The sequence below is a fragment of the Anser anser genome (genome assembly GCF_964211835.1).
Source record: "Anser anser genome assembly, chromosome: 2".
Lineage (NCBI taxonomy): Eukaryota > Metazoa > Chordata > Aves > Anseriformes > Anatidae > Anser > Anser anser.
In genome coordinates this window covers 148,055,666-148,073,034 of record NC_139721.1, presented here as the reverse complement: position 1 = coordinate 148,073,034, position 17,369 = coordinate 148,055,666, and the positions used below count along the sequence as shown (strand labels likewise).

Sequence of the window (17,369 nt, the reverse complement as noted above, 5' to 3'; positions counted from 1 at the left end):
GCACAGACACTAACTGATGAAATGCTTAACAATAAGCTCAGATTTAAAGTTTTATTTAGAGGTTGCAGATTATTTATCACCAAAAATAAAGCAGTGATTCCACATTTCTCTGTGTTTTATGTAAATTTTCTCATCAGCTACTGATGCTCCTAGCAGAGGGGGTTTTCCCAAGTTTCAGAGTTCTGAAACCTCACGAAGCTTTGACCTAGCCCTGGCATTCTTAGGCCAGTCATTTTTGTTTGTTTGTTTTTAATGGACAACTTCTCATTTTGCACTTGGAAATTAGTCTATCATTAGAGTAAGATGTAATGTAAAATCAATCACAATATTATTTGGAGATTTATAATGCAATAGCCTCTCTGTCAAAGAACAGAAATAATTATGCCATAACTATATTAGCTGCTGCTAGGGACTGTGGATGTGAACTTTGTGTAATGTATGATCTTTTTAAATGTTCAGGCATTTTAAAGAGATGTCTTTGTCTATACATCACGGTTTCTCTAGTGATGTACTGCTTGATACTGTAGTTCTATTTGTACTTAAAAATAAAAATGTCATTTTTAGTGAGGGCAAATGCTTATGAGTCAAAAACATTCTGTTGCATTTTGCTAGTTACAACACCCTGAAATCTATTTCCTAAGCTTTTATCTGTAGTTAAAGAGAAGTAAAACAACGTAAAATATATATATATATATATATATTTCAAGTATAGCTTATGTCAGTGTGTTAAGCAAGACCTAAATACCTTTTAAGGATTTTTTTGGCATTGGAATGAAACTAAATTTCACCATTTACAAAGATAGTATATTAGTCACTCAGTTTCAGTGCATCCTTCACATCAAAAGGTGCAATCAGGATCCACCCATGAAAAGACACAGGCTTTTTTTCCGCTTGATAATGTTGGATAGAATTTGGCTGTCAAGCAGATTTTATACTGTAAACTGTCACCACGTTTCCATAGCTGAAGTCATGTAAGGTGTGCTGGAGTAGGCTGGGTTGTCCCTGTGTAACAACATTCACACTCTCCAGGCGGTGTTGGCTACGGGCAGATGTCTCTTTTTGCAAATAGCTGGTGTGCTTTAAGAAGTTACCGCTCCCTGACTGCCTATTGCAGCTCCACTGATGAAGATTTCTGCCCCACATTTCATCTGGAGAGGCGATCAGAGGGAGCACTCCCTAAATAGCTTCCAGCAAAGCAGCTGGATTAGCTTGGAGACGATGGCTGACGTCACCTGAAGCTTGCTTGGGATCGCTCCGATGATCCCTTCTGTTGGCACAGGAATGCTCAGCTAGGCCAGGAGAGGATTTATACTCTGTGGTCTTTGTTAAATGTATTTGTATTACTGGGCCAGGCAAGCCTCCTCGTATTGACACAAAATATTCAGTGATGACTAATTGTGGATGTTTATCAGACATTACAGCACTGGAACCAGCATTGTCTGTTCCAGTTAGGATGAGAAGAAATTTATAAGATCAGAACTTGCTTCTTTGCCTGCCTCTGATGGAACTTTTTATTTCAGATAGAATCAAAAATGCTAATTTTTCCTTAGCTTGATCAAAGTTTAAACATTATTTTCTTTTCCCATAATTTATTAAATCTTTGTAGGTGTGGTTTTGCTATTTCCCTAATATTTTGATATGAAATTCTCAGTTAGATGTCACATTTTTGTTTAGGTTATATGTGGTGTTCTCTTTTTTCTTTTTTTCTTTTTTCCTTTTTTTTTTCTTTTGTTAACTTCAAAAATGCAATACCCTATAACAACAGCTGTAACAAGTTTTATGTAGTTGAAAATTGCCTTAGCTTGTATCTGCAAAATCTAACAGCTCTGAAGGAAGGTTTAGACTGCGTGATAACCCAGTAGCTGAGTATCTGTTTTCAGATGTTTATAGCAAACTCCTAAAATCTCTGCTTTTCTTTTTAGTAGAAGAATTCCCCTGAAAAGTAAGACTGGATTTCTGTCTCCGGTGTGCAGGCTCTGACAGGCTAATAAGGAAGAGTGATGGTGGCAATAAAAAGGGTCTTGGGTGCATTCTTCAAATTTCACTGTTTGTAAAATGATGGCCCTGCTACAGAATGGCCACATAGGGACTTGAAGTGAAATCTTGTCTGGAGAGTTTGAAGAAACTGTTGTAGTGAAGTGACCTCCCCATCAGCTCCATCCCTCTGCGTTGTTTATGGCTATCACATCTGAATCGAGTGCTGAATTAACAGCATTTAAGACTACCTTTTTAGCCCTGAGAATAGAGACATATGTTTTTGACTTTTAATGATATACTCTCGAAATTAGTGTGAAGTTATCAACCAATCTCAATGTCAAAATCTGAAAAGACATTTCAGCCACTGAAGGAAGCGAGTGCATATGGGTGCTTGCAGAGTTTCTTTGTAGTGTGTTTGGTATTGGAGCTGATGACTACCGCTGTGAAAGTAAACTGGAAATGACATAAAACTTCCTAAAGAGCTGATTTCACATTCATATATGTTGACATATATCCTAGGCTTTAAATCTTTGTTTTGATGGAATTAATATGCTAAATTGTGTAGGTATGTGTGCAGGTAATGTGTTAGATCTCGCCTGTCACATTAAGCCAATCCCTGAATTTAGCTGCATTTAAGACTTGCAGACTTTAAAAGATATATAATGCTCTGTATTCATTCATATTTCAGCAAATATGCAGTGGCAGGAGAGAAGGATTTTTATAACCTCCTGAACAGTAGAAATAAGCCAAGATTGAAAAAGATCTGGAAAAAAAAATCAGATAGGATGTATACCCTTCAGCATGCAAGAAGCTGCCCTTGTTAGAAGCTAACTTTGCATGCATAATTAATTTGAGCAGCACATTCAGTTTCTTACAACTAGAAGAGAAATTGAATTCAGGTGTTTGGTGAACATATGGGGGATTTACTGTGAATTTATGACCTGTGGTTTGAGTGTAAAACCCCAAGATACTAGCTGATAAAACTTAATGAAGCTTGTTCAGAGAAGCTATTTTTATTTGCAGTTTTGTAATTGATACATTTTCTTTTCTTTTTTCTTTTTCTTTTTTTTTACACTTCTCTTCCACCTTTTAATTCCTTATTCCCAATAAGTTCTTTGACACTTAAGAAAAACAAAAGTAGTTTAGGGTAAACCTTTCTGTGCCTCCTTTCATGTTACAATTGCACCATGTTACAGTTGTAGTCTTAACAAATTTCATCTCTTGCTCAACTGATTTTTTCTCAAACTGATTGTAGTGAGTCTGTAGTCATGCAACAGCTCTTCTATATGACGCTGGCTGTGGTCAGTCCTGTTTGTGTGTTGTGCCCATACGTGTTAATACCAGTGTGTTCGCGCAAAATTGATTCCCTGGTGTCTCAGAGAAGCATTGTATGTAGCACACTGGAAGGAGACAACCAACAATAGTTTAAGCTTGAGGACTGGTATTTAGCTGTCAGAAAATAAGCCATAGAACAAAACTGTAGGAAAAGGCCAACCTGCTCTGCCAATGTGCTGGCAGGAAGGAGACAGTGCTACGTCCATCACTGCTCAGCCGTCATTAACACTGCAGTGTGTGGGCACAGTCGTCTGTGTCAGCAATGATTAACAAGTCTGTTTAAGGTGAACAGACCAGCAGACTGTGCAGTACAGTAAGGTGCTAACTTTAAGCCTGGTAAAGGGCATACTTTCATTTTATTTTACATTCACGGCTTTTTGCAACAACTTGACAGTTTCTGTTTATCCGCCCTCAAGGGCCATCTGAAACAGAGAAATCCATCTGCTTGGAGTAAGCACCGTGGCGAGAGGGTGCTCGAGTTTCATTAAATGTAGCAGGAGCCTTTGTATTAGATTATCACCACTCTGCTTTCTGTTGTGCTGTTTTCATCCTGCTCAAGCCAGAAGGAAGGGGCCCATTTTGTAGGCAGTCAACTGGTTCCGCACTTTGGTAAGTGAGCACGGTGCCAGCTAATGGACAGCCACCAGAGTAAGGACAGTGTTAGTCCTCCTTGGGTTGGAAATAAGCTCTTTTTCTGCTGCTTTGTAGCTGTAGATACAGGTAGATTCGCATTCAGCTCTTGATTTTTAATGTGACGCAAGTTATCTGTCCAAAGAGAAAGAAATTTATTTTATACAAATAGGTGATATTTGTTTGCTAGCTTGAAGTCAATAAGAACCCATCTGTGTTTTATAACTGCTGTCCAGAGATCTAAGCAGCCCGTCAGACCAGAGAGTCCCTGACAGCTTAAATCTGTGTTAGAAGATTTCAAGGTGTAAAGAACGCTGTTTGTTTAGTAACCTTTTGGTTATTCTAGTCATGTTGTAACTGCCTGGTGATGTTGTTAAGACCATTTTCTATGCTTTTTCAGGCCAATATTTTTTTTTTCCAAAGCTTTAGTCATCCCTGTTCAGTAGCATGTTTGTATCTACTTTATCACACTGAAAATCTGTCTGTTTTGAAAGCATTACAACTCTGTACATCAGTGCATGACATCACACTGAGACATTGCTTAATGATCTGAAACTCTGATGGTCATTGCTACAGCTGCTTGTTTCTGGAAATATGTGACAGCCCTTTCCTATCTAAGCCTTGCTTACAGTTGCATTTTTAGCCCATGCTGGTGGTTGTATGTTTTAAAGCACACAAGGTAGCTGATTGTAAAATGTGCCATCTGCAGACGGAAGGCAATGGGGTGCTGAACAGAGAAGTGGTGCAATGACACCCAGCTCCTTTGCAACCCCATCTACTTTGCCCCTTAACACCTTTCCTTGTTTTTTGTTTCTTTTAAGAACACTTAATTATGACAACATGTTGAAGAAAAACACAGCTTATATCTCATGCTAGGAGGTGCTGTCTTCTCTAAGTTCATAGACATCCTAAGTAATCTTAGGGGAAGGTTCATAACTGTTTAGTACTGTTTAGGCAAGCTGTGGTTACGGTAGACAGCTGTAATTCCGGTTTTGCTGAACTTTTTAACATTACCATAGGTCAAATCTTCAATAAACTTTGGATGGATGTCAAGTTAACCTCCTTCCTTCCCACTTGTAGTCCTGCATTCTTTGAAGTGCATTTACCTTCAGATTTTCAGTTCCTTTGAATGAAAAGCTCAAACAAATCAGAACATCTCAAACAAAACATAACATCTCAAAACCTAAAAAAAAAATTAAATAAATAAAGTTAGGTTTTAACTTTTTTTTTTTTTTAAATGTGCCTGCTTCTTATTATAATTATGTTAACTGTATTTCCCTCCCTTTGAAAATAGTAAGTGTTGACTGGGGTTTGAATGAGTTATCAAGGTGCTGTACCAAGTGTTTCCTGAGTGGAGAAGACCTCAAAAGTTGCAGTAGGAGACAGACAGTACATTAAAAAAAAAAAAAAAAAAAAAAAAAAGGCATTAATGATAAAATTAACTGGATGAAGAAATATGGAAAGAAATGGAAAGAAATGGAAAAGAAAATGGAAAGAAATAGGAGACAACATGGCAGTCCAGGATAGAGATGTGCAAACCTTCACTGGTAGGAAAGAGTGAAAAAAGAAAGAGTGGGAAAGAGTGGGAAAAGTGTTCACAGGTGAACAGTTTAACCAAGAGAATGAGGACATGATTGAGAAGAAAATGGACATGAAAGACAACTAACCTTAACTAAAGTCTAAGACTTAAATAATCTTTTTTCTTAAAGGTATCTTAGACCCTAGTTGACTTCCTTTTCCCTTTTTCTCTACTAAATAAAATGTTTTAAGCTTTTTTTGTTATTTATTATTATTATGCAACTGCTCACTTGACATCACTTCATGTGTCTCAGACTTTTTGAGTGAAAAGAAATTTGAGTAGATACAGAAGTGGTTTTGCCCTTTAATTTAGCTCTTTCTTTTCTGTGAAATATTCCTTTTTATTATTCACTTCTTTTGCAATTTTCTAAATTTGGGTCAAGTCCTTTGCTTTTGTGATAAAATAGAACTATTGTTAAAAGATTTATCTTCTATTATCAAGCCTTTTAAATAACTCTGAATAACTTTTCTTACATCAGCTTGACTTTTTTTTTTTTAATGTCATTAGAATAAGTTGTTCTTAGGTCTGGAGACAAGTTAATCATAAATCCCAGGACCCTTCTTGTCCGTCCTATTTCTGCCTCACCACTGTAAAGGGTGTTAAATTCATGCATTTGGTTATCTGCAAGAGACGTACATTTTAGCTTCATGGCATGGACACTATGCACTTTCTTGCTATTTCTGTTGGTGTAATTCTTTTCATTAATAACAATTACAAAAGGTACAGAAGTCCCCATATCTGTAATAACCTTTCCAATAGCCCATTTTGGAGCTGGTAGAATATATCTGTTCCTTATGATGCACAGGCTTTTGTTCAGTACTTTTTAGGGTTTTCCTTGAGATTTTTCTTTGCCATGGAATGCCATGTGACACTCCAGTGTCACATTTGCATTGTGATCCCTTAGAGTGTGAAATAAACATGATTGAAAGACTGATTACTTACCGATCAGCTTGAGTACTTCAAGGTGTCTATGTACAGTGCTTTGCTAGTAATTTCACACTGAAGTTCAAGGGCATTTCTCCTTCAAACATGTTCTTACACCTCAAATACTAGCACTTAATTTTAAATGCAATATAGCTTATAAAAAGCACCGTGTGTATAGAATGTATTGGACTATTTGTTTGTTAGATTAACAATACTATTTTTAAAAATCAACAAACCATTGTGAAATATTTTGCACATCTTGGATTGGATTGTAATGATTGCATTTTTAAAAGTGCTGTGTATAGCAGTGCATGGGAAAAAACAAATGCTTATATAGAAAAGCTGGGCAGAATTTGACAATAAAGAATGAATTTACATGACATACAACTGCAAAGAGAGATAAGCTGTTCCACAAAATTAAGTTGAATTAAGGAAATAGAATTAGCCAAACACCTACAATGAAGGGGAAATTTTGAAAGTGCCATAATGTCTCAATTCCACCTGTTCTAAATAAAGCTTTCTTTTAGCTGTACTTTTCAAAATGGCAATCTGAACATAGAATTGACCTAACCTATAAATAAAACATTTCTTGAGGCTCAAAAAAATAAATAAAAAGCACTTACCCAAATTTGCTAGAACCATGCTAATTTTTCTGTTCGGCTAACCAAACAATGATAAGCTCAATTTAAAGTCACTGAAAAGAGTGGAAGGTAATGTTTCAAACATCTATGTCCTCCAGTCTACTATACCCATCAGTCTGGAAAGATGTGGCAAACAGTCACAAATGGACTCCAGAATTGTCTCTTTTCATATGATAGAAAACCTGGGATATTAATTCTCTGTTTTATTGTGCCCTGTATCTCAGAACAAGGATCTATGGAATTGTTCTCCATTGCATCCCTGTAGATTTCTCTTTTGAAAGAATGTAATAGCTGACCATTCCTCATCATCTCTTTTGAAATAAACACTAAAATGTGGGGGTTAAAAAGACCATAATAAGAGAGTAAAATGTTTCTGGTTAGTCTTGATATAACATAACCTGTTTCTCAGAGTTCCTGTGATTCCCACATTAACATGTTTGAAATACGGTGGGGTTTGTAGGGGTCAGGTGAGAGCTGCACAGATGGAAAAATGGCAATGAGATTAATAAAAATCCTTTTTCCCTCTGCCCCATGAAATAAACCACTCCTGTGCATATTTCACCATAGTTTCACATAAACCTGAGCTATGGAGAAAGGATTACCTGTGATAGGCATCGGGGAAAAAATTATGTTTTTGAAGAGTTGAGGATTCACCTGTACTTTTCCATAAGGGTAACTCTGGGGCTGAGCCCTCCCCAGCACACCAGCGGCTGCAGAACAGGAGCCAGCAGCCAGTCTGACACTGAATGCAGTCCTGCGCACGGTGCTGCCAGGGGGATGGCTTCTCACTGGCCCAGGAGCCTTCCGATGCTTTCAGGCTGATCAGCTTAAAAGACTTGTTAAAAACAGAGCTACGGGATGACAAGCTCTTATTGATTGGGAAAAATAATCAAATTTTGTATAGGTAGGGCCTTCAGACATTGTAATGAATTTGATGCGAATAAAGATGTGGCAGTCCTACAGTTTATTGATAGGAAAGAAATATCTTTCATGTTTATTCAGTAGCAGAGATCATTAGCACTTTTCTTGTAATTTTCCTCTTTGTTAAGGCTGACAGTAACATGTATTCCTCTTCATTTCAAGGAGTAACATGTACTGAAAAGATGCCAGTAACTTTTGGTGATTTTTAGCAATAGGCTCGTTCATCCTATCCTTACACTCTCTGAAGTTTATAAGTCAAATGACATTAATCATAATAAAAAAAATAAATAAATAAAGGTTTTTGTATTGAATGCCTGGAAATTATTTTTAAGTCTGTACCCCTATACAGGAGTGGTGGTGCCTGGCTAGGAAACTACAGTCACAGGTGGCAGTTCCTAAGTACATTATTAGTACACTATAGTACACTATTTTTTATACACTAAAGTACACTATTTTCCCTCTTTTAGCAACAGATCAACTCCTAACAATCATGACCGGATACAGCGCCTGAGACAAGAATTTCAGCAAGCAAAACAAGATGAGGACGTAGAAGACAGGAGACGTACTTACAGTTTTGAGCAGCCGTGGGTAAGTGTACAGAGTGTGCCTAATCTGGAAACTTGCACCAACCACCTCTCTCGCTGCTCTGGTTGGGAACAAGGCAGTGTGGACCCACGGTCCTCTGCCTCCAGACTTCTGCCTATTCTGCTGGCCACATTTTTGTTCCATTGATGTTTATTTCACTTTTAAGTTTCTTCAGCCATCTGTTCTCTGTGCATATAGTGTTATTTGCTCTGTGTTTAGACCCTTGAATCTGTGAGTTACTACATGGTTTTTTTGCCTCAAAAGCAATATCAATTATTCTGAAATTTTCTAGGAAAATAAAAATAAAACACATACCAATGATAAATAATTTAGAAAGATCATGTAAACTTGCAGATGGTATTTTCTTTGAAGAAATATCTCTGTGATTAGTTCTTTTCCTTAGGAGGAAGAGGTATCTATTTTCACAGCAAAAAAGAAGAGAGATGCATGCCTCACAATAACACCCCTTTGCCACTTACATTAGCTGAGACTCTTCTGTCTTGAGATATACGTCCTAATTGATCATTTAAATCCTGTTCAATCTGATCTAGCAAAGTGATACAATTATGTAAATCCATGCTGCTTATCTTGTTTAACATAATTGAATGAATCACTGTTGCTTTTTAATCAATTACTTATCCTAAATTAGGATCCTTTAACTGCGGGATAAATACTGTATTGTATTTTTGTTTCAAAATTCTGCAGTAAAGATGGTGAACAAGTTGCTCACATTCCCAAGTAAACAGAAGCTGTATCATGACAGCTGTAGAATTTCTCGCATCTCCAAAATGAGTGTAGGTGATGTTAGAGATACTTAGCATTACAATGCACGTGAGACTGAGGTGGAAACATCCAAAGATCCACATCTCTGTGTCTGAAGGCACTGCGAACAACGCAGGTAACATTATCATGCATATGCATCTTTGCTTGCTGTTATGGTGGATATAGAAGATTTTTTGACCTGTTGAGTTTTTGCATCTTTGTCCATCTTAAACTCACCAACTTGAAACTGTGGTATTTTTAACTTGCAGCACGGAGAGGAACAAAGGTAAATATATCCCTAAATGACCTAACATGCTGTATCAGAATATAGGCTTCTTGCTTCCCGTGTTAGAAAACCCTTAACCTTCTCAGAAATTGAATAAATAAAATAAACATTTTCTTTATGACCAGATGTTTTTGATTTGATGTGGTGAACATGTGATAGCTCATCTTGGTTATAGTGTAACGGTTTTTGGAAGAAGGGGGGCTGGGTGTAGGAGGTACTTCCCATTATGCGTATCAACTGCTGTTTATTCTCCAAATGAGAGATTTGAGCTGTGTTCTTGGGAAAACTGTCTATGAGAAAAACTTGCACTCTTAAAGACTTGGGAACTTAACTACTGAAGGTCACGGGCCAAATTGTTGTATATCTAAATGCCATAGCAACTTTAGACAGGCAACTTGGCTTTTATTATAGTTTCTTGTAATGAGCGAGTAGGGAATTATTTGGATGACAGGGTGATTACCTTAGGAATGGAATAATTTCCTAAATTGTGGGTCAGAACATTGACCTTTCCTTTTTCTCTTATTCAAACAAATGGGATCTCTCTGTTTACTCCGCTTCTACAGATCATGCAAATGAGCTCAAAGTGACTAATTCAGCTTAATGTATTAATATTAATTCTGAAGCTCATTGTTGCTTTTGTAGGAGCTGCTGTTGTTAAGTATTTAGGTGACCAAATGTTTTATTTTAGATATGTACTTTAAAAAAATTGGCCCAGAGTACTTTTGAATTATAATTTTTTTTCCATCATGTACTCCAGGCTTTCAAGATCTCAGTGCTTGGAAAGGATAAAGCAATGATCTCATCCATTTCAACAGTTCACAGTCATTTCGGTGTTAAGGAACCATAACCCTCTCTCTTAAGGAGAATGTATTACTTTAACATATTAGTCTAAGATGACGGACTTTGTTAAGACACCCGCTCAAAATAGATCCAGATGTGCTATTAAATAGCAGTGACACACACAAAAAAATGCAAAAGTAGTTAATAATACGTATGCAGGAAAATACTTATATGCATTCATCAACCTCCTTTCAGTCTTCTCCATCTGTAAGCTGTTGGTTACAAACCACAGCAGAGACAAGTGCACCTGTACGTGGACCATTGTTGAAAAATATGCTTTCACCTGAGGGAGATGGCTTGTGCAGCCTACATAAACAAAAGGCTTTGCATCCAGAGATGCGTCTTGAGCCACTTGACAGCAGCCAACTCTGACCTGGTTTGGATAGAAGGAGAGAAAAAAAAAAAAGAATAATCTTTCATCCACTGAGAAGTGCGTGCTATGAGGTGATAAGTAGTTTGCATTTCTCATTAACAAGTTGATGGGAGGATTGAGGATAGGGAACAGAGTGCTGATGTGATGTGGGACTATTGGTTACTTTAAGGAAGTGTAAATGAACATAAAGTTTGCAGTGTAAGTAATGGATGCTGACGGAAATCTGGCAGCTCTAAGGATATTCAGAGGAGCTCAATAGCTCAAGAACCTGCTAATATATTATCAAAATGATCATGTGAACATCATCAACTCCAATCCATCCCGGACTATTAATGTCCTGTGACACAGCAGCTCAGTTACCTATGACAAATACATTCAGACTCCTCCAGAGTTTTGAGACAAATCTCTGTGCCTTAGAGCACTACATCATGCTGGCCCTGAGCGATACCCGTGGCAGAGAGACCGGTGCCTAACCCCAGCCATTTCTGGCTGTTCCTGTCAAGTGAAGGTTATTTCTCTGTAGATGAGCAATGTGACAGAGCTGGACTTTTTGCCCGCTGTACTTACCCTGCCAGTAAACAAAATACTTGACTGCCTACAAGAGCTCATACACCGTGAGGCAGCTTAACAGACACAAGAAGTGATAGCGCTGGAATGAGACAACACCGTCTATTAAACAGTGCAGCATTTCTGCTCAAGGCCATTTGAATGAGACACTGTTAAGGTTTAATAACTGACTAACTGTCGCAATGGAGAGACATCTCTAAAATCCAGCAGTTCTGTGGTTGAGTCAAAGCTTTATGGAAAAGCTTTTTGTTTATAAGATAACTTTCTCAGGCTTCGTGATTTTTTTTCCTCTTACATGCCTTTTTTTTTTTTTCGGTGTATCAAAAACAAGGTACAGGAAGACTTACAAGGGCAAGACCGTATGTCTGTTGCACAACGAAAAAAAATGAAAAATAACTTCGAGTATGATTTATCCATTTTAATGCTGCTGGTGTTAATTCCACTCAGGTTTGCAGAAATGTGTACTTGGGCATATAGAATTACATGGAGTCACAGTAAGTCTGCTAATGTTTAAGGCCCTTGCCGTTGCTATGGCAAATTTTTATACCAATGCAGGATTCTTTTGGAGTTGAGTTTTCTGTTCAGCAACAAAGTTGAGTCTCTCTGTTTCTGTTTTTTTCTTTCTGTTTTTCTTTGTTTATTTGTTTTCTGGGTAGTGCTGGGTTTGCTGAGGTTTATCTTTGCTTGCACCAGTCCTGGGGTGAGGGAATTTTTATTGTAATTTGTTCCATACCTTGCACTTTTGCCTAGTCACATCTTAATTAACAGATCCCCACCTTCAATAACAAAACCACAGCATTATAGCCCTAAACGTCATGGGAGTGAACAATCCAATTAAAACAAAATAGTATATTTAATCAGTTGAAAACACTACAATTGCTTGCCAGTCCTGCTTGTGGAAGTGCACCGTCTATCAGAAAAACACAGACTCTGGAGAGGCAAAAGTTGGCGGTTTAGTTCTTCATCTTTAATACAAAACTCGGTGCTAAAAATGGGAAGTGACAACTTCCATTCACAAATACATTCTTCTCCAGTCATCTCAAATCTATTTGGGTGGTCGGAAAAAAATGGTATTAAGAAAGCAGCTGAGCAAACTCTACTTTAAATATTTAGGAATCAAATAAAAAGATATTTTTATTCTAAGGATAACAGCTAGCTGGATCAAAATAAATATACTACCTTACTCATTTGAGTATACCTTTAATTATGTGCATAGATTTGTGAAAGGTAAATAATTGCGTGATTTTGATAGCGGATTCCAGAAATCTTAATAACATGGCTTGATAGATAAATGCTAGGGAAATCTAGAGACTTGTTTTATTCTGCTGTTTGTTGGTGTATAGATCTTGTCTCTAAGAGAGATTTAAAGAAAAAAAAAATTCTTTATTTTTATCTGTGGTACTCATTTCTTATCCCTGTATTCAGGTCCTTAACATATTCAAAGCTGTAATGAATTCTAAATAATCTAAAATTCCTTTAGAAAAACAAAAGCCTGATTTTTATCCCTGTAACTTCCACTCTAACATATTTATTTTATCTGGAAAATGAATAGCAATATATTTAGAACAAATATTGCAAAGTTTACATCAGGCTCTAAATTCTGGAGAATTACTCTACACATTAATGAGAAAGAAAAACAGTATAGTCATTCTTTTTACTATTAATCAATTTTAAGGCTCGTTCAGAAAATGTTATTCAAGATATTAGGTAATACCTGATGGAACATTACAGTGGACAAAGAATAAGAGCTGAGTAGCTGTTCTTTGTATCTCAGTCTCTTTCAGAAAGGAAACCAGTTATGCTGGGCATCCTCTCCTCAGATAGTTTCTCATCAGTTGTGCAATTAATATCCATTGATTGTAAAACCTGGGAAAGTTTCATGAAATGCCATGCATCTCTTGCCACATTTCAGACTTGGGCTTTAAAATTTTATATTTGTTTTATTTTTTTCCCCACCAGTTTCATTCTACTATTTTATATGAAGCATAAAATGAAGATAGAAGATTTTTAAAAAGAAATTAAATAATTTCATTTTGTAAATACACATATTTATAGCTCACAGCCATGCAGCGCATGTAAATAACCCAAGCAGAATTCCAAGGCTCTCTAAATAGTTCGTTTCTGCCTTAGTGAAGATTTTTTTTCTGTTGCTGCTATTACACAGAAAGGAAACCTTAGTTCCAAACCATGCCATTCAGCTTCCTACACATACGCCAGAGAAAAATACATAAAGGGACGGGATTTTCTTATTATACGGTGTTTGAATTAATACACACCTGTTGGTATTTTTAAAAGACGTAATGCTATATGGTCTGTTTACCATAGCAACATAAACAAAAAGACGGAAATAAAAATAGCCTTCAAGGACATTTACAAGAACCATAGAATGTTTTTTATCATTCTGAATTTTGATATACAGTTACTGGATTGACTATCAGCTGTGCTAAGCACATGCATAAAGCAGGCAATGTTGTTTAATCTTATCTATTTCTAATTAGTGCTGAACTAAAAGAAACACAGGTTTTTTTGGGGCCTCATGTCTACTGCCTTCCCAGGTGAACTTGAAACTTCTAGGTTAAACACAGAGCTTAATCTGGAAAATTTTCCTTTCCTTTCCTTTCCTTTCCTTTCCTTTCCTTTCCTTTCCTTTCCTTTCCTTTCCTTTCCTTTCCTTTCCTTTCCTTTCCTTTCCTTTCCTTTCCTTTCCTTTCCTTTCCTTTCCTTTCCTTTCCTTTCCTTTCCTTTCCTTTCCTTTCCTTTCCTTTCCTTTCCTTCCCTTCCCTTCCCTTCCCTTCCCTTCCCTTCCCTTCCCTTCCCTTCCCTTCCCTTCCCTTCCCTTCCCTTCCCTTCCCTTCCCTTCCCTTCCCTTCCCTTCCCTTCCCTTCCCTTCCCTTCCCTTCCCTTCCCTTCCCTTCCCTTCCCTTCCCTTCCCTTCCCTTCCCTTCCCTTCCCTTCCCTTCCCTTCCCTTCCCTTCCCTTCCCTTCCCTTCCCTTCCCTTCCCTTCCCTTCCCTTCCCTTCCCTTCCCTTCCCTTCCCTTCCCTTCCCTTCCCTTCCCTTCCCTTCCCTTCCCTTCCCTTCCCTTCCCTTCCCTTCCCTTCCCTTCCCTTCCCTTCCCTTCCCTTCCCTTCCCTTCCCTTCCCTTCCCTTCCCTTCCCTTCCCTTCCCTTCCCTTCCCTTCCCTTCCCTTCCCTTCCCTTCCCTTCCCTTCCCTTCCCTTCCCTTCCCTTCCCTTCCCTTCCCTTCCCTTCCCTTCCCTTCCCTTCCCTTCCCTTCCCTTTCCCTTCCCTCTCCTCTCCTCTCCTCTCCTCTCCTCTCCTCTCCTCTCCTCTCCTCTCCTCTCCTCTCCTCTCCTCTCCTCTCCTCTCCTCTCCTCTCCTCTCCTCTCCTCTCCTCTCCTCTCCTCTCCTCTCCTCTCCTCTCCTCTCCAAAACATGCTCTCCTTAACTTATGAGAGTGGTCAGTGCAACATGAGACATGGGTACATTCTGTTCAAAATGAAAAAAATATATATTGTTTGGATACAATGAGATATCTGCAGAAACTTCTAACTTCACATCTCTAGTTTTAAATTAATGTCTCTTTGAGAAGAGAGCTGTCTAATTTCATGTATCTCAAAACACGGTTTTACAAGCTGAGTATTGCTTAACAATGCTGAATGCAATAACTATCATTGTCACTTAAAGGTATTGTGGAAGACATGAACATACATTTATTTGTATAATGCAGCCTTGGTTGTTATTGTGGCCTTGACTGCATCCTGATTTAAAAGGTCAATGCTTGTCATACATCTCATTGCAAACAAGGCCAGAGTTCTTATCAATCTGCACTGTGAAGACAGAGCTGTTGCCAGGTTTCTTGGATGGTTTCAAGTTGTTATAATTGTGCTTAGCCTTGTGTCACCCAGTTGATATCAGTGTTAAAATTATTTTGTTGTATTCCTTATGCATGTTTTTTGTTGTTGTTGCTGTTGAAAGATGTGCAAATGTCTCAACTTATTTTTAATTACCTCCATTTTGTGCTGACATAAATGGGGTGTGCGTGTATATAGACGGATTTGTGATATATATTGTAACACTGTTTACGTATATGTTGGTAAAACATACTAATTAGATTTTGCATATTAAGGTTAGTAATTATTTAAATATTTTTATTTCATATACTTTAATCAAAAGCTTATTGAAAAGATAAATCACTGTACAGGGATTTTCATTTTTTCTGAACAAGTTAAGGGACCAAAAATAAATATGTTACATTTTTATATTATCATAATCATATATCAAGGGTATTCACTATGGTATCACTGAGATTTTTAATGAAAAGATTTTAAAGAAATGCCTTTTCACTGATAAGATGACTGAATGTGCCTATGTGTATACAGGCTATATTATAGAACATGTGATGATGTATAGAGGGAATGTTTTTATGTCTCATTGCCATAGTTTTGGAGGCCTGAAATCAGGCAGCAGAATTGATTATATGAACAGCATACTGCTGATATGGACAACATGTAGACTCAATAAGTATCCAACAAGTACTCGATAAGTATCTTACTTTTCATGTTAGCTAAGTATTGCAGACAGGGCATACAGGTACTCGTACCTTCAGAAAATCAGTTAATTGATTTTAGATGCTTCCATTTAGACCCATCAAATTGTAAATCTTGTCCCTGTGACAGGGGAAAAAGCTTCTTCACCAAGAGGGGGGGGTCGGTCACTGGAACAGGCTCCCCAGGGCAGTGGTCACAGCACTGAGCTGCCAGAGTTCAAGAAGCATTTGGACACTGCTTTCAGACATACGGTTTGGTTTTTGGGTGGTCCTATGTAGAGCCAGGAGTGGACCTCGATGATCCCTGTGGGTCGCTTCCGACGCAGGATATTCTGTGATTCTGTGGTTAGATGAACTTCTTTGTGAGCGGCTGAGATTCAAGACCTTTATCCTCCGAGACAGTGGTTCTGGGCAGGTGCTACTGAGGGGAGGCAGGCGTGGAAGCCCCTGTCTCTGTTTAACCATTAGTTCCTATGTGCATTAAAACAAAATCTCTCTGAAGCTAAGTTTTGGTCTTAGTCCATTCATAGTCCAGTAGTGCTTTCAAAGCCTCTGTTTCCTTAGTAAAGGCTTTCGTGGCAACTTCGGCTCTTACTTGCATCCATACCTTCTATATCATGCAATTTAATGTCTTGCATAAACCTAAACTGAGTAGCAGCTCAATTCTAGTTCCACCTGTTTGATAACTTAACCATTCACTGTACTGTAAAATCCTTTTCTGTTATATTTACGGTGAACTGAGGCAAGTGAAACTGTTTTCAAATAAAGAGCAGCGATTATGATTTCATGTCTTGTTTGTGGTAACTATTTTCTCACATCTGACATAGATGCAGCTTTCCAGCTATATGCAAACATTCCAACATTGTTGAAATGGAACCAGTGAAATGATGAGATTGGCTCTAAAATCTTAATTTAAATGCTTGTATTCCTTATGGAGATGTTGAGATGGGAACTTCTAAGTTTCCCCATGGTTCTCTGTAAGCTGCTTATAACCACACTGGAGAGAATTCACAAATAAATCTTGTAATTTTCAGGTAATCACTTGCTTCCATAGCTGAGCCCTTCAATAAAATACCAAATGTCAGAAGACACTCAATAAAGTCAAGAAAGTTAGAAATGTTGACATATGCAATAACTGAAATGCTGCTCCATATGGGTTGCCCTTATTTAATATAGTAGGAAATCTCTATGGGGGTTGTTGGTTTGGACATACATATGTACAGCTTATTCATCTCTCAGGAAATTTCCCACAAGGCTGACACAATTCTGTTTTCTGAACTTGTTGCCTCATCATACCATTCCTAAAACATTTTTCATTAGAAGTACTGTTTTGCTGAGGCTTTTACAGAGTGAATCTGATCTGAAGTGGACATCACTGTTGCATTAAGGATTCTCTTAAACA

General features: G+C 37.7%; 1 protein-coding gene across 11 annotated transcripts in view; it reads left to right on the top strand.

Annotated features, from left to right (window-relative positions):
- PARD3 (par-3 family cell polarity regulator) overlaps positions 1-17,369 on the top strand; it is a 448,908-nt gene that overhangs the window by 424,811 nt on the left and 6,728 nt on the right. For all 11 annotated transcript variants that reach the window (XM_083826068.1, XM_083826067.1, XM_083826066.1 and 8 more), the window contains one exon: positions 8,475-8,595. In XM_083826068.1, coding sequence (XP_083682194.1) covers positions 8,475-8,595 — 121 coding nt within the window. The remainder of the gene's footprint in view (positions 1-8,474; positions 8,596-17,369) is intronic.